Raw genomic sequence first — 24,777 nt, 5'->3', positions numbered from 1 at the left:
TAGGCACCCCAGACTTTGTGCTAATGCAGAAACTAAGGAATCTCAAGAAAGACATTACTAAATGGAATAGGGAGGTCTATGGAACAATCGAGACTCAAAGGAACAAGGCACTCAAAGAACTTTGGAAGCTGGACCAGTTAGCTAAGCTCAGAGCTCTCTCTACAGAAGAGAAAGGTCAGACATTGAATCTCAAACTTGAAATTCAGCAAATAGCAACCGCTGAAGAGATCTCATGGAGACAAAAATCAAGATGTTTATGGTTGAAAGAGGGGGATAAGAATACAAAGTTTTTCCAAAGAATGGCCAACTCTCATAGAAAGGGCAATACATTGACAGACTCAAAATAGGGGATGAAGTAATTGAAGACAAAGGAAGGATCAAGGATGGTATTCTGGAGTACTATCAACAAATTTACAAAGAAACTGAATATTGGAGACCCTCAGCTGTCTTTGAAGGTCTGTCAAGTCTCAACACAGTGGATAAAGAGGACCTTGAACTTCCTTTCACCGAAATGGAGATTTTAGAAGCTCTCATGACTTGTGCCCCTGAAAAAGCTCCAGGCCCTGATGGTTTCACTATGGCTTTCTTTCAAAAATCATGGAACTTCATCAAAGCAGACCTGCTAGCAGCTTTTAATTTCTTTCATCAGAACTGCCAAATGGTGAGATCATGCAATGCCTCTTTCATTGCTCTTATCCCAAAGAAGAAAGGGGCCGCAGAGCTTAGAGATTATAGGCCTATAAGTCTTATAGGCAGTGTCTACAAATTGCTGGCCAAAATTTTAGCTAAGAGGCTCGGAAAAGTGGTGGATTCCTTAGTTTCTGGACAGCAGAGTGCTTTTCTGAAGAATAGACAGATCACTGATGCATCTATGATTGCCAATGAAGTGCTAGACTGGAAAATTAAAAGTGGTGAGACTGGGATCCTATGCAAATTAGATATTGAGAAAGCTTTTGATCAGCTTAACTGGGCTTATTTAGTCAACATTTTGAAGCAAATGGGTTTCGGGGAAAGGTGGATAAGGTGGATTTATTTCTGTATTTCGACAGTGAAGTTTTCAATTCTGGTGAACAGAAGTCCAGTTGGGTTTTTCTCTTCTCAAAAGGGACTCAGGCAGGGGGATCCATTGTCCCCTTTCCTCTTTATCATTGCGATGGAAGGATTATCTCAGCTGTTAACAAAGGCCAAAGAACTTCAGTGGATTCAAGGGTTCCAAGTGGGCAGAAATCCTTCCACCTCAGTCTCAGTCTCTCATCTACTCTATGCAGATGACACCCTTATATTTTGTGGAGCTGATTGTCAGCAGGTCTCTAATCTCAACACTACCCTCATGATCTTTGAGGCCATCTCTGGACTTTATATCAACATGCGTAAGAGCACTATATATCTAGTGAATGAAGTGACCAACCTAGAAGCTCTTGCTGATATTCTTAGCTGCAAAACAGGCTCCTTTCCCACCACCTATTTGGGACTTCCTTTGGGTGCTAAATTCAAATCATCTGGGATATGGAGTGGGGTCATTGAAAGAATGGAGAAAAGACTAGCCACTTGGAAGATGCAATATCTCTCATTGGGTGGCAGGCTCACCCTCATCAAAAGTGTCCTAGACAGCATTCCCACTTACTTTATGTCACTCTTCCCTATGCCAACCTCAGTTCTAAAGCAAATTGACAGGCTTAGAAGGAAATTCTTATGGGAAGGTAACAGTGTTACTCATAAATTCTCTCTGGTCAAATGGCAATCAGTTATTCAACCCAAAGGCCAAGGGGGGCTGGGGATTAGAAATCTTAAGTTTCATAACAACAGCCTACTCATGAAGTGGCTTTGGAGATATGGTCAAAATGAGGCAGGGTACTGGAAGGAAATCATCAAAGCTAAATATGGTATTCAAGACCACTGGACTGCAAAGAAAAGCAATGAACCACATGGTGTTGGAGTATGGAAACACATCAGTAGTCTCCAAGAGGAATTCTTCCAGGCTGTCTCATTCAAGGCTGGAAATGGGCTCAAGATCAGATTTTGGCAGGACAAATGGCTTGGGGACACTTTAGTAAAAGATTTATTTCCCTCACTATTTATGATAGCTTCTATACAAAGAAGCAACATTATCTCAATATAGAGTTAACAACTGTTGGACACCAATTTTAAGGAGAAACTTACAGGATTGGGAAGTTGATGATTTTCTTTCTCTATTAGAAAGTTTGGGACAAAGTACTTTGGTGGCAGATTTTCAGGACAGAATACTCTGGGGCAATTCTAAGGAAAAGATTTTCACTGTGAAGGAATGTTACAACAACTGGTGCTCTCAAAATAGCCTTTTAGAGGTTTGGCCTTAGAAGCTTGTATGGAGAACCAGACAGCCTCTCAGAGTTACTTGCTTCACTTGGACTGCACTGAAGGAAGCATGCCTAACACAAGACAATCTTAGAAGGAGAGGTGTAATAGTTGTTAACATGTGTACCATGTGCAAGCAGACCAATGAAAGTGTCAACCATCTATTTTTGCACTGCCCTGCAGCAGCTAGCCTCTGGTTTTTCTTCTACTCTATGCTTGGTCTACAATGGGTAATGCCCTTCAACATCAAAGATGCATATGCTAGTTGGATACTCTGGAGAGTTGACAAATCCATTAAAAGAATTTGGAGAATGATCCCAGCAGTAATTTTTTGGACCCTATGGAACGAGAGAAACAACAGATGCTTTGAAGGAATCTCAACTCCTATTTGCTCTCTAAAGTCTAGGTGTTTAGTTAGTCTTTTTAGTTGGCATTTTTTTGCCCCTGTAAACAATGTGGGTAACTTTCTAGATTTTATCAGCTCTTTTTCTCTAGTTCAGTAGAGATAGGATATCTTTAGATTGTTCTACAGGTTTTGCCAAGCCTGCCAGCTTTTCCCATCTGTAACCTTGCATCTTCTTGATGTTTTACTAATGAATTTTATTACTTTACCAAAAAAAAAACCATTGTTAATGGGTCTTAAAGGATGCCTAATACCTTCCCTTTAGACTAATTGAACCCTTACCTAGAATCATTTGGTTTCGCAGAACTTTTAAAACAGAGTTAACTTTAAAATAACTTTAATAAACTTTAGGTGTCCTAATTCACCATAAATAATTAGGTGGCGACTCCTTAAAATACACAAAAAAATAGGAATCACCAATATGTTGTACTCTACTTTAACCCGGTTAAAAATGGGGTATAACAATAGCCATCTTAGCTTTCTGGGGAATTCCTTTTAACTTCCCCTGAGCAATGTACTATGAAGTTGCAGCAATCTTAGTCCATGCATTCTTGAAAATGCATCCATAACAAACTCGTCTTTTTGGTTGCAGCACTATTTGAGTTGATCCTACAGAGCTTTGGGGAGGCCAAGGGAAGAAACTGCTATGGCTCTGCTTCTTTATTGAATTTGCTTCAGACGGCGACTTTGCTTTTTGAATAATATCAGCATACTCCAAAAGGTACTCTGTTGCAATATTCTTGCCAGAATTATCACAGGTGGTTTATCTTTCTTCATAGAAACAGAGGGGCTTAATCCTTGTATAGTATCTGTGGCCTGTTCAAGGAAAAAAAAGCATATAGCATAGGAGCAGGGAAAGAGAGATAGTGAGGAATTTAAGACAGGCGAAGCATTGACCTTTACAGTCTTTTATTCCAAGACTTGATGCAATCCTTGTAGTGCCACAGTCTAGAACGTTTTCCAGCATTCCTCGTTGATTCTTGCCTCACAATTTCTCTCCCCATATCTATGACAGACTGGTGCATCACCACTTTCTCATTTTGATTAACGGTTAGGAGAAACCTGTCGATCAGATTCTGGATACCAACTATTTCATAATAACCACAACCTTCAAGAATTGTAGCCACAATGTTTACATTCTTTCCAACAAAGAAACAAGCAATATCTAGGAATACGTTTCTGTCATGGTCATCTTGCAATGAATCATAGCTTATTTTAGCTTTAAAGCCACTTGACTATTAGGGATTGCTTCCAATTTATTAAGTGCACTTTCCCATACCCTTTCTGATTTCCCAGACAGAGAAGACCCCGAGAGTTGAAGAGCTAGAGGAAGTCCTTCACAATGTTTTATCACTCTTTCTGAAAGTTGTTTGTAATTTTCAGTTTGCAGGTTTTCTCAAAAGGCATGCCAACTGAATTGCTGAAATGATTCTTCTTTGCTCAACTTCTCTACAAAGTGGACCCTGTCAATTTCGTAAGCTCTTAACAACTCCCAATGCCTAGTAGTTATGATTATTCTACTCCCAGGGTGAAAACAATCTCGCATCCCTAGGACAACATTCAATTGCTCTAGTCTATCAATGTCATCTAGAATGACCAAAATTCTTTTGCCATACATAGCTACTTTGATATGATAGATCCCTTCATGAACGCTCTGAATTTCCTTCTTTTGTCTATTCAGAATATTAGCAAGAAATTGTTTTTGTAAATGTATTAGTCCATCTGCATATTCAGAATATTGTCTTATGTTCTCAAGAAAGCTGTTTCCTTTAAAATCCGCAGTTTATGTTGAAGACATACTTGGCAATTGTAGTTTTTCCTATTCCGCCCATACCACAAACTCCAGCTACGCTAACTTTATCAGTCCTATTATTCAACCACAGATTAAGGTCTTTAGCCCGAGAATCTATTCTAGTGAGATAGGGTGCAATGCCGATAACTGAACGATTTATTTTCTCTTCAATTAATCTGATGACTTTCTCAATACATGTTGACTCTTTCCTACAGGATCAGCAGATCATAACACTAGGACCGGACATTAGCAGGTAGAGTCTCAAACTTCTCATCCAGAACAGAAACAAGAAGCCCATCACATTAATGTCTGATTGATGTGAGACTCAAAAACTGTTCTGGAATATCATCCAAAAAGTCTATTGACACTAGAAGTTTAGAGGATGGCAAAATAGATTGACAAACACTCAAACCTCCCCAACTGTCAGTTTGACACTTAAACTCACCAAGTGACTGTCTAGACACCTTAACCTAACACAGGTGTGAACTCGTGGTCACTTGGATCTGTCATGGCACAGTACGTGTGTTATCCTCACATTTGAGCGTGTGATACGTTATTTAAGCCCATTTTCAGCTTAAAGAGTTCAGTAAAATTTCATTTTTACCCTTATAATCCACCTTTATTTCATTCCTAATGCTCCTCTCTCATCCTTCTCCATTTTTATTCTTTTTTCTCTACACCACCATGACAAAATCTTTTTGCAAATAACCCACCCTTAATATAGGCTTAATTCTCCCATTTTTGAAGAACTCGAAAGAACGCAAGAATCATAGACATTGATTATACAGAAAAAAGTCATATTCGCCCCTCTACTATCAAAAATAAGCTATGGTTGCCCTGCGTTATACTTTTTCAACAAATATACCACTACAGTCATGCTTTGGAGCTATATTTACCCGTCACCCTTTTAAACATCATTTTCAGCTTTAAAAAGCCACGTGTTATGCTCATATTGAACGAAAAAAACAATCCTATTTTTATAGAGTTCACTATAAAAAACATGCTTTATTTACCCCTCACTCTAAAGTATAAATAGTTCACTTTTATAATAGAACGTTGAAAACAGAATGAATTGTTACCATAAATTAATTTTCTTTTTGGGACAATAGCACAATTTTTGGACAATCCAGAACTAAAAGTAAGGCACTTCACTACATTTTTTTTTAAATCCCGCCAAAGTGGTAATTAAATGGTACAATTGAAAATTACGTGAGATTTAATTTCAAAAAATATAAAGCTCAACATATATATACACCTGCCTCTGAACAAATATAAGTACTCAATCCATTTCAGCTATTGCTTTGGCTCAAAATAATTGTCACTTTAGGAATTCAAGATTAAAGTTGTAAATTGTTTTCAACCATACTCTTAATATTAAAGAAGTAGTCCTTAATACTGCTCAATTCTAAAAAATTATCTAATAAATAAGAATAATTTAATAAATTATACCTTGTATTTATTTAGTAAATTATATTTAATAAAACTTGGTTTTGTTGCATAAGAAAAAGACGAAGGAATTGAGTGAGAAGAAAGATTATGGAGCTTTGGACCAACAATTGATTTTGCAGGCTCAACGACATATAGAGAGAGAAATGAGAGCGATTTGGATGTGGGAAAAAAAGTGGGTCGGGCCGTTTAGGGTTAAAATGGGGCTGATTTTTCCGTTCAGTAAGAACATGACACGTAGCCTTTTAAAGCTGAAAATTAAGTTTTAACGTGCGAGGAGTAAATATAGCTCTAAAGTATAATTGTAGGGATATATTTGTTGAAAAAGTATAACAAAGGGAAAGTATCACTTATTTTCGATAGTAGAGGGGCAAATATGACCCTTTTCCGTTAATTATATGATATTGAACTAATAAACCAATTCCTTTCTCTACGTAATTTGCAATTCCATCACAAGAGAGATTGTAGGAGCAGATTGGGGAAGGAGAAAAATCGGGGGTGGAGGGGAGGGTTTTTCTATTTTAAATTGAAACAATATTATTCTTTTAACAAAGAACTTTTTTTTTTTAAAGTACACGTGTCATTTGCTAATTTGTCCATTTGACACTTCACCAACGATAGAAGTTTACGCTTGAGGTGTGCTGGACCAGGGTGTCCACGAGACACATGTGTTATGTTAAGGTGTCTTGATGATCACAGGCTAAGTTTACGTGTCAAAATGACAGTTGAAGCTAAGTTTGAATGTCTTTCTATGTATCTTGCCAAAAAGTATCAAAAAAGAAATATGATAATTCGTCAGGAAGAAACAATACATAAGCTCTTCACATTTCATACATGAGGAAATAATGCTGGTCACCTTTCATTTTGGCCCTGTAAAGTCCTCCCCCCAAGACTAGCAACTTCTTTGAGTGCTTTCCTCCACCCTTCGATCCGCTTAGCCTATGCTTGATTATCTTCAGAATTTTCCAGTAATCGCTTTTCATGTCGAGCAAATGCTACAGCATATCTCCCCAATTTATTTGCCAACATCAGACGGATTAACATTGTAAAAAACAGGAAGAATGACATGTCCTCTGTTCTTCTTGTTCTCCAGGATCATCACAAGCTCATCAAGGCACTAGCTGGAAGATGCATAGTTTTTCAAAACAATGACTGATCCCTTTGACTGATGGATAGCTTTATCCAGTTCAGAGTTAATGTTCTCTCCACTTTCAACCTCATTGTCATCCTTAAAAGTACGAAGACCCACATCAACAAAAGCCTCATATGCCATTGGTCAAAATAGTAATACAAATTTGGCAGCTTTTCAGTAATAAGGATTTGACCCTTGGCAGAATGCAATCAAGTGGCTTAAAACTTGAAAGAATGATCTCTGTTCTTGTTTAGACTTATTTCTCTCATGTGGTTAGACCTTAGAAATATTGGTTCTTGTTTATCTTCTTGTTTTCTGGTTTCTTGACTCCAACTGTCTAACTTTAATCTATGTTGGTAGATGGTTTTCATGTACTCTACAACATTAAAGTAGTCAGACAGGAAAACAACGATTTTTCCAATGCAAAAATCAAAATGCACGAACAGAAGGACAAGCAAGAAATTAGAAAACTGCAGTTGTCATCTGCATCGTTATGCTACATCCTAGGAAGTTACGAACTAGGGAGAATTAAAGAATACTACTCTTCAGTCACACTGTATTAAAGACTTCTAGTTTCCATTCAACTGTATACAATAGAACCATTTAAGATAATACTGTTATGTTCCTATATGCTTGGATCAGAAAGTAATGGCTAAAGACTTGATCAAATTCAATAAATAAAGAAGAATTTCGAACATGAAGTGACATAAATATGCCTCTCCTCCATACTTAGCTAATAAATTCCAGAAAAAACCACAAAAAAAGTTTCAACTCTTTTTTTCTTTTAAGTGGAAAATGTATGTCCCTTGATCTGGGTTGTGGACTTAAAATTGATTATTTGTTTTTACAAGGTGTAAGTTGAGACTTAGGGTGCACCCCGAACGCTCCCTGCCCCTACTGATATATTTTTACATTTCTTAGCTTCGGCAGATCCCTTAGCCCCTTCATTGAGCTATCACGCACTCTTTTAAAGGTGATTGCTTCTAGGCAAACTTTTATAGTATTTTTTATAGTGCGTGAAGAATTATACCTTTGTCATATGTTCATTTTTTCTTTGACTAGTATCTGGACACGTGCGTTGCACGTGTATCCAATGCTAATCAGTACAAACATTTCACTGATATTTATTATCATTGCAAAGCACAATGTAAATTGCTTCCGAATGAATGTGAAAGGATATATATTCTTCATTTTTAGGTTCGTAAAAGTTAATCTTGGGAGAAAGAAATATTTCTTCAATAGTATTTTTTTCTACTTCAATCACCATTATTGTGTGTAATTCTACACAGACAATTGATATCAACTTTTTTTCACTTGCTTAAAATATTCGATTTTTGATTTACCAGTATGCGTTGTTTTAATTATAATATTGTTAATGTTATTTTTATGATTTAATGTTCGAAGAATTTCAAATTGCACTTGTTCTAAAACATAATATATTCAACTTGACATTTTTTGTAATATTTCAACAAACACAATTTACATTTATATTTATGAGCAACACTGGTTATGGTTTCAGTATACATTCACACACACACTGAAATTTGAAAACAATGCGCAACAATTTGGTGCAAAAGATCCATGATACCTCTTCTTGAGAAAAACAACAACAATTTTTTTTTTTTAAGAGTTTCATAAAGATTTTTTTTTATAATTTTAATGCTTGCCTCAACCGATCACCAATCTATATTGTTATATATATCTCTTGACAGTTTTGGAAGGTTAAGTTAGCGGTTCAAGCATCAAATAGAAAAATGATTTGTCGATAATTGATAATGACCAATTTGATAACAAAATTCTAAAGGGGAATAAAGAAAAAGGAGAAACCAAATTTGTCCACATCTAAATGCAAAGCTCTCCGTTGTTCCAACAAGTCTACTGCGGCGACGAAGTCGACAAACTTCTTTGGAACAAACGACATTACTATACATATCAAACTGTAATCCAAAATAGTTTTTTTTTTTTTTTGTTGAAAAAAAATTGCCAAGTATAGAATGGATCTCGGTCATTTGGTGGTATATTGACTTGTGAGACTTACCAATCCTCGGTTAGGTCTCCGTTTGCTTGTGGTAAAGGACATGGAAAAAAAGTTGTTCAAGTAATTAGCACATCTATCGTGCGTCTTCTGAAAGTTAAATTAGGCACAAATCATGAAGCCGAAAAGAAGAAAAAAAAGCTAACCAACACAAAAAATAAAGTTCCGAAAGTACTATAGACTAAAATTCATGAAGCGACTTGCAAGAGCTACTGATAAATAAGCTAAACTTTCCGTGAATTATATCAACATACTCTCGATAACCTTTAGGTGCATATTCTCTACAAAAACTTTCTTCTGCCAGAGGGTGTCGTCAATATGATCAAACTTGTGCCTTCGTAGAGGAAATGATGGCTAATTTGGCTTCCTCGTAGTAGGTCTTGCATGTTGTATTCCTTTGTGGCCTTTAGAATAAATGGCATGCATATACATATTACTGCTAATAAAGATTAATGATAATGAATGGTGTTTTTAATGAGAGTAAATGCAAAAAATGCTGGCAAATAAGCTAAATTGCTGAATCGAGAAAGGGAAGATGAAAAGTTATTACGGAAATTAATGAGCCACTTTCGAATTTTTAATATAATCACATAAATGAGAAAAAAAAAACTGAAAGAGAATTTTTAGGCTTTTTAACATATTTTAAATAAAAATGATCTAGAGAAAAAAAGATAAAGATACCATACTATATAAGTTTTCTTTAGAATTTTAAACATCATCATCCTTCGAGTTAATAGGAATACGATTTATCTATTTCTCAAAGGATTTATTTAGGAATTTTTACTTGGTGTAGCTTCTTCTAAGAGGTAATTATTGATAATAACTGTCTTTTAATTTATTTATATTTAATAGCTACAGTGATTTTATAAATTTTCATTCATAGCTATACCAAAATACATAAGTTGGAGTGGTTGAAGTGGTTATTGGGTGAGGCTCTCACCCTACCCGCCCAGGTTTGAACACGGCCAACAACATCTCTTTTCTTACATATTTTTCTTAACTTCTTCTCCTTGTATCTAAATATATTTGATGTCACATGTATAAGTAATGTTGTTGGCTGGGTTCGAAACTTGTGCGGGCAAGGGGAGAGTCTCGCCCAAATACACGCGAAATACACAGCTTTTGCTTAAAAGTAAGCTACGAATTGTGATTTGAAAAATGGTAAGATCCTCATACAAGGTAGTTATATTTGTAAGTTTGCCATTTATTTAACCGTTTTGCATTCTGTACACCTTCCCAAAGCATCAAAGGCCTTATTAATAGCGAACCATATTAAATGGGTTCCACGTTTTGTTTTTCTTATCTACTCCCTCCATTCCATAATAAGTGGTGTTTTAGGATTTTCATTTTGTTTCAAAATAAGTAGTGTTTTAGGATTTCAAGAGGAAAACTCCCTCCATTCCATTATAAGTGGTGTTTTAGGCTTTTCATTTTGTTTTAAAATAAGTGATGTTTTAGGATTTCAAGAAGAAATTGATCTTATTCTTCCAAACTTACTATTATTTATAATCAAGAATCATTAGATAGCTTTTCTTTTTTTAGGCATTAATTAGGGGTAAGTAAAAACACTCATAATTTTATAGAAGTAAGCAATTTCTTAAGGGGTGTGCATAAGCAAAAAACACTACTTATTATGGAATGGAGGGAGTACATTAGAACGCACGTATCTTTACATTTCTGTACAAAAGGTGTTATTACAGCAGTGTTTGACTGATGGGCAAAATGGTCATTCAATATTTAATGGACATTCTGGTAATTCAACTTTTGTAACTTTTTAATTCCACTTTTAGAATAGTATAGATATAGATAGATAGATATAGATATAGATAATGTTGCTATCAAGTATCGACTAGTTGCTATTAGGGGTGGGCGTTCGGTTCTTCGGTTCGGTTTTTTCAAACTTCGGTTCGGCTATTTTCGGTTTCGGTGTTTTGAAGGTGCAGGGACACTGAACCAAACTAGTTCGGTTCGGTTCTTTCGGTTTCAGTTTTTTGAAATTTGGTTCGGTTCGGTTTCGATTTTTTCAACTCGGTTTTTTTGATATGCATGACGGATCTTCAAGGTCTGCCCGGTCTTAGCTTAGTCCAGTGGATGAACATGCAAAAAAACCAATTGTATGTTTTGCCCTTTCCTATGAACATTGAATCAAAAACAAAAATTCAATGGTAAACCAGAAGCCATTTTTATGTTTGGTAGCACCAAACCAGTAGCCAAAAATTACATAAACCAGTAGCCATTTAATATTATTTGGCTAATATATAAAATTTCGGTTTAAACCGAAAACCCGAAAAACCGAACTCTAAACCCGAACACCGAAATTTCTGAAAACCGAAACCGAAACCGAACCGAAAATCCGAAAAACTGAACACCGAAAAAATCGAATTAATTCAGTTCGGTCCGATTTTTCAATTTTCAGTATTTATGCCCGGGCCTAGTTGCTAGTTGCTATTGCTTGATTTGGTTTGAGTTTGTATTTTGAAAGTAGTCAACTATGTTTGACAATTGAGTCAACGACTTAATTAATCTTTTATGGAGTTACGTGGTGGCTGGCTTCATTAATTCCTTCCCTCCTTCCTTCTTGAATTAATAAGAAAAAAAATTAAGGACTAAATAACAGTTCTTTACTGTTTCTTTTTCCAATAATGGGTGGACTAATGCACTTTGCAACTCTCTTTAAGTAAAAATGGCAAAGAGCAATGCCTCATCTGGTTATCATAAACATGCCAATAATAGTTTAGAGCAAAATATCACAAATACTATAACGTGTTTTAATTTGACGCTTGTTTATAGTTTTGAGAACATGAACATGACCACGGGAAATGATAAACTGATAAACATAACTTTGCTAAACACAAACCATAAGAATTCCCCATTTAATACATCCAATACAAAGATCAATGAAACCAGTCCACAAGACTAGATCATGAGATTTATTTCTGATTTTTTAAATTCCAAACATAAGCACAAATAATAGCACCATAGTTATTATTTAGCTTATACTAATCTAGTTGTTGTCCCACCAAAATTGTGATTGGAGATAATCGACAACTTTCTTGTCAACTTGGAATGCTTTTGCAAGAACATCGTCACGGTTTGGTGGGTCTGAGCCAAATATTGCATTTGCAATAGTGATGACTCCTGGATTTTGACTACTGAGTCCAGCTAATGCAACAGCCTTAGTCTTTCCCACATTAAATTGAAAATGAATGAGACCTATCGGGAAAACGAACACATCTCCAGCATGTAGAATCTTGGTAAATAGTTTATTCTTCATATTTGGACCGGGGTTTGAAAGGACGAAGCCAACATAGAGCGTGCCCTCGAGGACAACAAGAAACTCAGTTGCTCGGGGGTGTGTATGAGGTGGGTTGAGACCGTATGGTGCGTAATCAATACGAGCCAAAGAAATGCCCAGAGTGTTGAGTCCAGGTAAGTTGTTGACGTTTACAGCAGTTACAGCAGATCCAACTTGATTGGAAGTATTTCCAGGTTCGTTTAAGCCTGACTTGAAGAAGTCATTAGCAGCGACATCCTTTGGATCCTTGCAAAACTTTCCATTCACGAAAACTGTATAGAAATCACAATCAGAAAGTAAAAATAACAATAAATACTATAGAAGTAAAATAACAAACAAGATAGGCATGAAGTGGGAAGCCATGATTGAAAATAAGTATCAAATTCTGTGGGTTTACCAGCAGCCATGGAGTCATTAACAGCAACACAAAAATCTTGCAAAGGACTAGGATCAGATGCATGACTTATTGAAGTCACCGCAGCCAACAAGGCAATGGTTAATACAAAGTATTTGAGAGCCATCACAAACTAGAAACTCGGCGTATATATATTGAGACAATTTAATTGATGTACTCTGTTTATTCTGTGTGAGTAATGAATAGAGAGGTGTACCTATTTATAGATAACAATTTGATCAAAATTGTATCCAAACGTCCACTAAACAAAGTGTGGATTTGGCTTCTGCATTACCAAGTCTTCAATGGTGTATATTTAAACAAATATGTCGTGATGTTCCGTCAACCACTATAATGACTAAATCTTACTATAATTTTTTTGTGAACATAAAAACAGTTAACAACGACTTCCCTACTATAAATGACTAAATCACATTTCTTGAGAATATTATAGAAATAATAAGACAATTGAATCCCTAAAACATATAGAAGTTATTAAAAATATATAAGCCGCCAAAACAGGATCGGAATATCTGAACATGAACTCACTGTCTCTAACTCCGAATTAACATCCAGAGCTAATATTTATTTTGGTAAGTTTGAGATTTATCAATTCAATAACCGGATCAATTACTTGAATTCTTAAAATAAAATTTGTTAAATTGATGGGACGAAAATTTGTGTCGCAATTTTACTCTTTCCTCACACTTGTGTCCATCTGAAATTCTGTGGTTTTCTTTCTTACTTTGTCTCCACTTCAAATCAAGAGCTCATTGAGAATTACGGAAAATTCAGCATAAAAATTTACATGCCGCCGTGTTTACACTTGATCATATCAACATAATATGATTTAATTGATTTAAGGAGGTGATCCAGAGCCTGCTACCATATACTATCATCTAGAAGCTAAACTTTACTTCCATATAATCATTTTATAATAGTAATAGAATTAAGAGAAACACTGGCAAGTTGGGTCAATACATGGGGGACATAAGTACATTGTGACACAATATATTAGCAGTAATAAGAAATTGGTTAAATAAAGGGAAGTTTGAATTGGTAAATAAATGTGAATTTATTGAATTGGCATAATATTTCCCTTCCTTTAAACTTAGATCATACGTTTCCCATCTCTAAGCATATAAACTATTGAAAATTTTGAAGCTGTATAGTCCTTTTACCTTTTCTAATTTTCCAATTTTGACTTTGTTACTTCGATTTGTTGAATCATTTATATTTGTTTATTTGGCAGAGTGGATGAAATAGAGGGATGATTGTAGTTAAGGTTTTTCGTTTTTCTTTGCTACTCTTCTTTTTTCCTAATATTGACCATTTCCAATGTCCCGAGGGATTAATTAGTCTCTGTAGTTGTTGAAGAAAGGTTCAGGATTTTGGTTTATTATAAACTAATCATTGATGACTTGGTAATTAAGAGGCTAGCTTATTTCATTGTTTAATTTGAGGACTCATTCAAGAAATTTCATCCATAAATAGCCACCATTCCCATGCAAAGTCTATCACCTTAATTCAAGCTTACCAGAAATATAATTAAAGCAGCATCGATCTAATTAGAAGATTATAATTGTCAAACTATGGCTTTGGCCCTGAAGTTCTTTGTTATAAATATTGCCATAATGCCTTTGGCATCTTCACCTAGCACTGCCTCCGATCCTAGTCCCTTGCAGGATTTTTGTGTTGCTGTTAATGACTCTAAAGCAACTGGTAAATGAGATTAATAACTACTCAATTTTTATTCGCTTTAAGTGCCTATATATAACGTATTTATCTCATGATTTTCAAAACATTATATATATATATATATATATATATAATGTTTTGTTTTGTTTGTTCTCTACTTGTTTTTTTTTTCTTTTTTGATTTCTAACTATTGTTACATGTAAAAACTATACAATCTTGACTTATTTCATTCATTCACCAAGAGAGAATATATATAGGATACAATCTTGAACCCTAGTGAAACAAGGAAACTAAGATCCTACTGAAACAAGGAAACTAATTAATAAATGGTAATTAGTGAAACAAGGAAACTAACTAATATATGGTAATTATCTCCCTACAAATATGCTACCAAATAATATCAAATAATATAAAGATATTATACCGCAATACCCCCCCCCCCCCCCCCCCCTCAAGTTGGAGCATGGGAATCAAAAATGCCCAACTTGGAAAGCAAGAAGTCAAACTGAGTTTTGCCGAGAGCTTTGGTAAAAATGTCTGCCAATTGCGAAGATGTTGAAACGTGTGACGGAGAAATCAAACCTTCATTAATTGCATCACGAACAAAGTGACAATCTACCTCAATGTGCTTTGTTCGTTCATGGAAAACTGAATTTTTTGCGATGTGCAAAGCGGATTGACTATCACAAAACAATTTGATCGCCTTGGGATGTTGTATACCTAAACTCAACAACAGACCTCTCAGCCACTTCAACTCACAAGTGACCGCAGCCATGGACCTATATTCAGCTTCTGCAGAAGATCTAGAAATTGTGTGCTGCTTCTTTGTCTTCCAAGAGATGGGAGATTGACCTAGAAATACTAGCCAACCTGTCAACGAACGACGAGTAAGCGGACAAGCCGCCCAATCAAAATCACACCATCCCTGCAAAGTCAACTCACTGTCGGCACGTAACAAAATACCCTGTCTTGGTGTGCCTTTCAAATAACGGACCACTCGTAAGGCCGCTTCCCAATGTTCAATCCGGGGTTCTTGCATGAATTGAGACAAAATATGAACAGAATATGCCAAGTCCGGTCGAGTGACCCCCAAATAAATCAAACGCCCGACTAATCTACGGTAGACCTCCGGATCCGACAACAAATCTCCATTTGCAAGGCCAAGTTTATGATTTTGCTCAATAGGGAACCCACTTGGCTTTGCACCTAACAATGCTGCTTTAGAGATAATATCAAGAGTATACTTGCGTTGACACAAAAACAACCCTGATGAACTACGAGCTACTTCAATACCCAAAAAATATTTGAGAGACCCAAGGTCTTTCATTTTGAAACAATCACTCAAATGGGCTTTGAAAGTTGCAAGTGCAGCAAAATCATTCCCAGAAATAATAAGATCATCAACATAAACCAAGATATTAATCTGAATATTACCTCTAGTAAATGTAAAAAGAGAATAATCAGAATAATATTGAAGGAAACCGTACCCTTTCAAAGCAGTCACCAATTTTGCAAACCAACATCTAGGGGCCTGTTTCAACCCATACAGCGATTTGCGCAAACGACACACCAACGTAGGATCTGGACATTCAAACTCGGGAGGGAGCTTCATATACACCTCCTCATCAAGGTCACCATGTAAAAAGGCATTATGAACATCCATTTGGTGAAGTTCCCAATTTTTGGATGCTGCAATGGCTAGGAAGGCTCGAACAGTAGGCATCTTGGCGACCGGAGCAAAAGTTTCATTGTAGTCAATCCCCGCTTGTTGATGATTTCCCAACACAACCAAGCGCAATTTGAGCCGTTACACATCTCCATTTGACAAAAACTTGGTCTTGTACACCCACTGATTACCAAGTGCTTTCTTACCCGAAGGAAGATGTTCCAAAGTCCATGTCCCATTGTCTTCCAATGCACGTATCTCTTCTTTCATTGAATGTCTCCAACCTTCGTGCTTCATGGATTCTTTGAAGGTCTTAGGATCCTTACCCGAAATAATAGCTGCAAGAAACTTATGATAATTTACAGAAAAATTGTCACAATTAATATAGTGTGCCAAAGGATAGGGAGTACCCGAGGATTGATTGTTAACAGGAGTTTTAGGGGACGGACTATTAGCAAAAACTGAGTGTGTCACATAATCACGAAGTACAACAGAGGGAAATTTCTCCCGAAAACCACGCCCCAAGCCACCTTCCACATTCGTGACTGGGGTATGGTGTTGCTGCACCCCCCCCCCCCTCGCTGCCAGCGGGCGCTGGGTTCCTAGCGGGCTGTGCAGTGGCTGTTGGCAGCTGCTCAGCCTCGCTGCCAGCTGGCGCTGGGTTCCCAGCGGACTAGACAGTGGCCGTTGGCTGCAGCTCGGCCTGGCTGCCAGCAGGCGCTGGTTGGGCAGTGGTTTGCAGCTGCTGCTCAGCAGCCTCCGAACTATCAACTTCACCCCCTAATTCATCCCCGTACACCATAAAATCACGATCAATTTCAGCACCCTCATCAAAAAAACTAAACGAAATATTAACATCTTCCGGACAAGCAAAAGGAAACACATCCTCCACAAACTTTACATCACGAGAGACAAAAAATTCCTTCGTATCAAGATCAAACAACCGCCACCCCTTCTTACCAAATGGATATCCCACAAACAAACACTTTCTGCTCCGACTAGCAAATTTGTCACCCTGAGTTTTTTGATTATGAGCAAAGCACAAACACCCAAAAGTACGAATAGCATCAAAAGAAGGAGGTTTATTGAATAAAATTTCAAAAAGTGTTTTATTTTCCAATTTGGGTGTGGGGGTACGATTTATGAGATGAGATGCAGCAAGAACACATTCACCCCAGAAAAAAATAGGCAACTTGGCCTGAAATCTGAGAGCCCTCGCAACATTCAACACATGTTTATGCTTCCTCTCTACCCTCCCATTCTGTTGCGGAGTACCCACACAAGAGGTTCGAAACAAAATACCAGTAGCGGAAAAATAATCGATCAAACAATTAAATTCTATACCATTATCACTTTGTACAACTTTAATTGTTTGATTAAATTGTCGATCAACCATAGCAACAAAAGCCATAAACATCGGAAACACTTCTGTTTTATCAACCAACAAGTAAATCCAAACAGCTCGGGAAAAATCATCAACAATTGTTAAAAAATAACGAGCTCCACACGACGAAACATGGCGATATGGGCCCCACAAATCACAATGTATTTTCTCAAATATTCTAGATGCATTATTATCACTTAAAGGAAATTTGTCTCTAGGATGCTTAGCACGAAAACACACTTCACAATCCTTTGCTAAACTACTCTTATCACTACTGACATGAGGAAGCAACTTAACTACTCTCTCGGAAGGATGCCCCAATCGTCGATCCACAATTCCAATGCGGACGTTGCCACGACAGTAGACACATGTTGCACCACGTCCAGTTTGCTAAAATAGTATAGTCTGTCCGGTTTGCTAAAATAGTATAATCCGTCCCTCTTAACTCCCGTTCCAATCAGCTCATTCAGTGGGTCATGAATAGCACACATATAAGAATTAAAAGAGACAATAGTATGTAAATTATCAGTAAGTTGGGGGACGGAGAGTAAGTTGCAACGTAAATAAGGCACATAAAGGACATGATGTAAGGTGATTTTATCTGACAGTCGAACAGAACCTTCCAACGAAGCAAGCACCTTTTCACCATTAGGCAAACCAATAGGACAATCAACAGTATAGACATCAAACAACCAAGATTTCTCACCGGTAACTTGATGAGTAGCACTAGTGTCAATAATCCAAGAAAAAACATCAAACTTACCATTCAAGCGATTTTCGGGAATTGTAGCATTACCAAAAAATCCCATAATAGCCTTCCATTGATCGGAAGTAAAGTGCTGATCGACGGCAGCGTTATTTGATGCGCCCTTGAAATGAGTAGGCGTGATATAGTCCCCGGGTCGGTCTTGAGGATCGAGAAAATAGGGAGAATTAGACTCAATTTTGGGTGGTGGTGGAGGAGGTACGGCGTCACCGGCCATGGAAATTTACGATGAAGAGAAGAAAAAAAACGTTTGGCCTGATACCATGTAGAAACTATACAATCTTGACTTATTCCATTCATTCACCAAGAGAGAATATATATAGGATACAATCTTGAACCCTAGTGAAATAAGGAAACTAAGATCCTAGTGAAACAAGGAAACTAACTAATATATGGTAATTAGTGAAACAAGGAAACTAACTAATATATGGTAATTATCTCCCTACAAATATGCTACTAAATAATATCAAATAATATAAAGATATTATTGTCACGACCCAACCCCGTAGGCCGTGACTAGTGTCCGTGCTGGACACCCAAACGTACCCAATAATCCAAACCAACAGACTAGCAGATTATATAAATATAAAAGTCAGTCGACATTACTAGTGTCATAGAGGAACATATATAACACATGGAAGCCGATAAGGCTATCACAAATCATAGCAACCCAAAACATATACAGAACCCACATGTATGTCTACAGACCTCTACAGAACATAACAGAAACATAAGACAGGACAGGGCCCCGTCGTACCCATGAATAGCGTACATATATCCAACAGCAGCAGACTGTACCAGAGTATAGGCTCTGGACAAAAGAGCGCTCCAGAATAGCAGAATAGGTGTCCTAGGCAGGTGGGTCAGCAAATCTGTAGTCTGTACCTGCGCGGCATGAAAACGCAGCCCCCGAAGAAAGGGGGTCAGTACGAAATATGTACTGAGTATGTAAAGCATGGAACGTAGTAAACAAAGTCATAATCGGAACAGGAGGTACAGAAAAATGAACGGAATATCCAGATTAGCAAAATGCTGATCATAAAGCATAAATAGTACTTACAGGAAACGTATGTCATACCTGGTCCCATTACGGAACAAAATCATAACCGGAACAGAACGTACAGAAATGTGAGTGAGATGTCCAGAGTATCAAATGCATATTTTCAAAACATGAAGAGTATGTACAAAAACATATGCCATATCATATCCGGCCCCGGCCAAGGGACTCGGCAGACAGAACGTGGTCACCCCCCGACACTGGTGCCACAACACATAAGGATCAGAAAAGGGGAATAACCCCGTAACATAGCATATCATATCAGATGGCCATATCAGATCATATCAGAACAAGCGTACATGGCACAGCATACTCCACAAACCCATGTACGCGTATACCTGCCCCCTCACATCGAGGCACGGCGAACAATGCAAAGGATCACGCTTGACAACATATCCTGGCCCGGGCTCAGTGGGGGAAACATTGAGGCATCCACGAACGGAGTAGTGAGAAACTAAATGCACTAAAAATACCATAAATATATTTCCAGAGACTCAATGAGGCATATCGAATGTCAAATCAAATCAATGAAATCGGACGGAAACATAGTAAGTAAATTTAGATGTCATAACGGGTTACGGAGGCATAATCTATCCGAGATCGTTTTCAAGATTCAAAACAATTTATAAGACTTAATGAAATATTTAAAATAGTTTTTATTTAGTAGATAAAGGAGTAGTTAGAGTATCTCTAACGAAAACGCTCGAAGACAAGTCATAGACACATAAAGGGTAAAATTGGAAATAGTGGGCCCACCTCGGAACCAATGAAGCGGTGGGCTCAAATTACGTATTTTTAAGCTTATGGGGTCACCTACAAAGGTTCTAGGACATTCCATAACTTCCTAAGCAATTTGGGAAAAAATTTCATAATTTTTCATCAAAGCATACTTAAGGAATTCAATTCTATTGAATGAAAAAAAGACGATTTCAAACGCGGATTCCGATGGACAGAATATTCCCCGAGGCGTAAATCCAAGCCTAGTACATCTAGGACATGCCAAGAGAAGAATCGGGATAGCTTTACATACCTTTCTTGCCCTTTACGCTTGCCAAAACTCAAATCCCGTTTCGTCCAAAACCTACAAATGGTCACATTTACCAATTTACTATTCATAAGACTTAAAATTTCAACCTTAACCAATTCTTGTCTATAAAAATTTGAGCAGCATCTCCCCTATATATATATCATCCCCGAGGTTAAAACTCGGCTAAAACAACAACAACCATACCAACAACAATATATACAACATCAATAATCGACTAGGAACGCATTCTAGCGTAAATAGTCTTATTTTCCAAATAATGCGACAATTCCAAATCCAACTTTGCACTTACAACCCGATATCAATATTTTCATATTCACATACTAATATAAGACCATTCAAACATAAACCAAAAGTATTCCAAGCTATATATTCAATATTCAACAATTCCATCAACTTCCATATTCAATCCAAAATTCTTATATATGCAACAAAACCATTCCAACACATTTTCTACTTACTAATTCATCTCCAACAACAATCTACCACACGGCCAACATGGCTTCTTTCCAATTTCATCCAATTTTCATTCAACTTCCATTTCCAATACAAATTCCACAATAACCACAACTAGTATACAACTTAAAATTCAACTCATATATGTATACAACATATATACACCCATGGCTACATATATAATATATATACATACCCACTTTGCAAACTTTCATATTTCCATAAATTCTACTCATTTCTACATACTACAACACAAACAAACCTTCATAACATAAGAAAAAAGAATTGATTCTTACCTTGTTTTTATGAAAGTAGCAAATCCTTCAACATCTTATTGTTCCCATGCTCCTCTAACTCCAAACAAAATTATATTCGTGATTATGCGTTGCCCGGACTTCGATTAGTACTTCGTAGCTTGAAATTTCACTCACAATCCTCACTTTTATGTGAGATTTAGGCCCCTTTTTGTTGCTGAATTTTCTGGAAAATTTGAGAAGTTTTTAGATGATAAAAATGGGGTTTTGCCCCTTTTTATAAGGGCTGAAACGGCGTCACTGTAGCTACAGTACTGTAGCGTACTGTAGCGTGCTGTAGCAGTGCTGTTTCTGCGCGACAGTTCAGTTTGTAGCGTCTATAATTCTCTACTCCGACGTCCTATCGATGAGTGGTTTGTTGAATCATAAACTAGACTTGACGAACTTCATTTTAGGCTTTTGAAACGCCTTAAAACTCCAAATATGCATAGAGATATACCCCTCCAAAGTTGACTAAAAATTTGTCCAGCATTTCTCAAATTTTCGTCGAACTTATTTTCTTCAACTTGCTCGATCTCGAAATATTCCGAAACCCTCCATACATGATATTTATCACTTATTATACATGATAATGACCATATTCTTGTGTTTTAAAATACTCTTTCCCGATGACGACTTACAAGATCATAATCATCCATTATTTAAACAATATACTTAATAATGCCTCATTCCTCATACTCCAAAGTTGTTTTAACTAGTCGTAACTCGACATTCTTACATTCAAATTTAACAGTGTTTCTTCGAAGTACGGGGTGTAACAATTATACCGCAATATTACAGTTTTCGTCAATGGAAAAATTTGCAAGGATCCGAAACTTGTCACTGCTGATGACTTCTTCAGACCAGGCTTAAACGTTCCTGGAAATACATCAAATCAATTTGGATCAGTTGTAACAGCTGTGAACGTGAACAATTTGCCTGGACTAAACACTCTTGGCATTTCTTTAGCTCGTGTTGATTTTGCACGACGTGGTCTTAATCCGCCTCATACACATCCTAGAGGAACTGAGGTTCTTGTTGTTCTTAAGGGAAGACTCTATGTTGGTTTCGTCCTTTCTAACCCTGGCCCAAATATGAAGAACAAGTTACTCACCAAGATTTTGAATCCTGGCGATGTCTTTGTTTTTCCTCAGGGTCTTATCCATTTTCAACTTAATGTGGGAAAGACTAATGCTATTGCATTTGCTGGTCTCAGCAGCCAAAATCCAGGAGCTATCACTATTGTAAACACAGTATTTGGCTCAGATCCGCCAATTAATGATGTTGTCCTTGCTAAAGCATTCCAAGTTGGCAAGAAAACAATTGATCATCTTCAAGAACAGTTTTGGTGGGATAATAACTAAAAGTATAAACCAATTACTCGTGGACTCGTGGTTGTTTCTTGAAACATTTACTCGTGGTTGTTTCTTGAAACATACCATTTGATGATGTTCTTACATGTTATGAAGATATAGTATTATATGTCAATAAGATTGAATATTAGTCTTTTGGACTGATTTTCATTCACGTTTTGGGGTTGATGTATTGAACAAAGATTGGTTAATGGAATTAAATATAGCGTATTTAACTTTTGAAGGAAATATGATGCTTCTCTAATGATTTTGAAAATTTGGATAGTATATTGTCCTGTATCTGCTTATCGGATGTCTGGAAAATAGAAGCTTGAAATCCAACTCTGCAAATCAGTATTATCTCCTTTGGCCAAATATCTTAACTCAAAGTGGCAGCGGGAATTATCATGAGGTGTAGTCGCGATGTCTATGTTGAGCGTCTCAGCATGAGGTGATGCTCGCAAAAGGCCAGCTACTCCATACAAATAAAACCTTCATATATATATATATATATATATACTAGACGGCCTATGCCCGTGCTGCGCACGGGCCCAACACTTTAGATTATAATACATTTATGTGTATGTAGTTGTCTTTGAATATTGATTATATATATATATATATATATATATATATATATTGTGTTCAAAACACGATTAATATAACATTGTAGTTTGTGCTCCGTATCTAAAACTTTATTATATTAATGTTTGCTACGAATACAAAATTGGCAAATTTATTAATATTTTTTAAAAGAGAAGACTTGTTTAAAAGGAAACTATTTTCCTCTCTTTGAGATAAAACAATAGCAATATTTAAGCATCAGTTGATACTTTCAATTTTAATTCGATTAATTTAAAGGTGTAAAATACTTATTATTTTTTATCAAATTTTGATTTAGATAATTCTAATTCAAATTAATAAATTAATTTTACATGTTTAAAACGAAATAAAGTAGAAATTGATTTTCTATTTAAACGAAGAAATACTATTTTTAAAATTTTTGATAAATATTCTCGGTTTAGCTCATTGTACTTGTCATGTTGTCTTTTGCATGGTTTTTTAAGAAAACGTCGATTAGAATTATAATTTGACTAATTTACCTTATTCATTATTTGATCTCCATTTGATTTTTGTTTTTTACGACATTAATCTCTTTTCACATTTATTAGAGTAAGAATAAAAATAAAAAAGTAATTAAATTCTATCTTATTTTAAAATATTAATATTTTAAGTATATTTATGTTAGTAAACATAACAAATAAATGACATGGCGGAATAGTAAATACAACAGTTTAATATCTAGATTAGATCTCATGGTAATATAAAAAAAAAATTGTATGGTTTGACTACTTAACCTTTTGAAGAAAAACATTTTCATTTGGTCCGACTAATGGATTGATACGCACGTGGCAATGAATCCATCATTATTGACTTAATGAGATACTTTGGAAATTACATGAATTGTTTGATTTTTTAATATGGGGTGTACTTTTTTTTCGGACATTATTTATTTGCACTATTTTTATGCATATATATATATATACTCTGTTCAAAACATGATTAATATAACATTATAGTTTGCACTCCGTAACTAAAACTTTATTATATTAGTGTTTACTACGAATACAAAGTCTGCACTTTTTTTTTTGTTTTTGATATGCTTGATTTTGTTAATATGGGGTCCACTTTTTTTTACCGTGAGTTTGGAGATGGTGGGTTCCACCTTTTTTTTTTTTTAATATTGCTTGATGTTGTTTAGTATGGGGTGCACTTTTTTTTTACATTATTAGTTTGCACTATTTTTATGCATATAACATAAATACATATACTATGTTCAAAACACGATTAATATAACATTGTAATTTGTGCTCCGTATCTAAAACTTTATTATATTAGTGTTTGCTACGAATACAAAGTCTGCACTTTTTTTTTTTTAACATTATATTTTTTTTTAATATGGGGTTCACTTTTTTTTTTTTTTTTTTTTATATTGCTTGATTTTGTTAATATGGGGTCCACTTTTATTTTTTTCTCATGAGTTTGGAGATGGTGAGTTTCACTTTTTTTCCTTCCTTTTTTTTTATTGCTCGGTGTTATTTAGTATGGGGCCCACATTTTTTTTAAGGGACAACGAAGCATGGGTCTAAACCCATGTTTTATATAGTTTCTTCTTTTAAATATTTTTATTTTTTATATTGCTTGGTGTTGTTTAGTATGGGGTCCACC

At 36.0% G+C, this 24,777-nt stretch overlaps 2 protein-coding genes, 1 long non-coding RNA gene and 1 pseudogene across 3 annotated transcripts; 1 reads left to right on the top strand and 3 right to left on the bottom strand.

The window, feature by feature from the left end:
• Nucleotides 1-3,528: 3,528 nt before the first annotated feature.
• LOC132644580 (disease resistance protein RPV1-like) lies at nucleotides 3,529-7,248 on the bottom strand (annotated as a pseudogene).
• Nucleotides 7,249-11,983: 4,735 nt separating this feature from the next.
• On the bottom strand, nucleotides 11,984-13,039 carry LOC132600114 (putative germin-like protein 2-1). Its single transcript, XM_060313225.1, has 2 exons — nucleotides 12,835-13,039; nucleotides 11,984-12,709 (listed from the first exon to the last, which is right to left on the bottom strand). The coding sequence occupies exons 1-2, from the start codon at nucleotides 12,956-12,958 to the stop codon at nucleotides 12,147-12,149; spliced, it is 687 nt and encodes a 228-aa protein (XP_060169208.1). The 5' UTR covers nucleotides 12,959-13,039; the 3' UTR covers nucleotides 11,984-12,146.
• A 1,384-nt stretch (nucleotides 13,040-14,423) lies between these two features.
• On the top strand, nucleotides 14,424-22,560 carry LOC132644579 (germin-like protein subfamily 1 member 7). The gene is made up of 3 exons (XM_060361168.1): nucleotides 14,424-14,553; nucleotides 21,998-22,227; nucleotides 22,351-22,560. Exons 1-3 carry the CDS (start codon nucleotides 14,424-14,426, stop codon nucleotides 22,558-22,560), a joined length of 570 nt encoding a protein of 189 aa, XP_060217151.1.
• Nucleotides 18,921-21,450, bottom strand: LOC132600113 (uncharacterized). The gene is made up of 3 exons (XR_009567126.1): nucleotides 21,200-21,450; nucleotides 20,433-20,483; nucleotides 18,921-19,230 (listed from the first exon to the last, which is right to left on the bottom strand). It is a non-coding gene; the product is annotated as an uncharacterized LOC132600113 (long non-coding RNA).
• Nucleotides 22,561-24,777: the final 2,217 nt, after the last annotated feature.

Source organism: Lycium barbarum, chromosome 6 (assembly GCF_019175385.1).
Source record: "Lycium barbarum isolate Lr01 chromosome 6, ASM1917538v2, whole genome shotgun sequence".
NCBI lineage: Eukaryota > Viridiplantae > Streptophyta > Magnoliopsida > Solanales > Solanaceae > Lycium > Lycium barbarum.
The sequence above is the reverse complement of the archived record's forward strand: the minus strand, read 5'-3'. Positions and strand labels throughout refer to the sequence as shown.

Excerpts from the sequence above, each read along its gene's own strand:
- LOC132600114 (XM_060313225.1), bottom strand. The coding sequence starts at position 12,958 with ATGGCTCTCAAATACTTTGTATTAACCATTGCCTTGTTGGCTGCGGTG. Across the intron at positions 12,710-12,834 it reads TAATGACTCCATGGCTGCTG|TTTTCGTGAATGGAAAGTTT; the intron begins GTAAACCCACAG and ends ATTTCTATACAG.
- LOC132644579 (XM_060361168.1), top strand. The coding sequence starts at position 14,424 with ATGGCTTTGGCCCTGAAGTTCTTTGTTATAAATATTGCCATAATGCCT. Across the intron at positions 14,554-21,997 it reads TAATGACTCTAAAGCAACTG|TTTTCGTCAATGGAAAAATT; the intron begins GTAAATGAGATT and ends GCAATATTACAG. Across the intron at positions 22,228-22,350 it reads CACATCCTAGAGGAACTGAG|GGTCTTATCCATTTTCAACT; the intron begins GTTCTTGTTGTT and ends GTTTTTCCTCAG.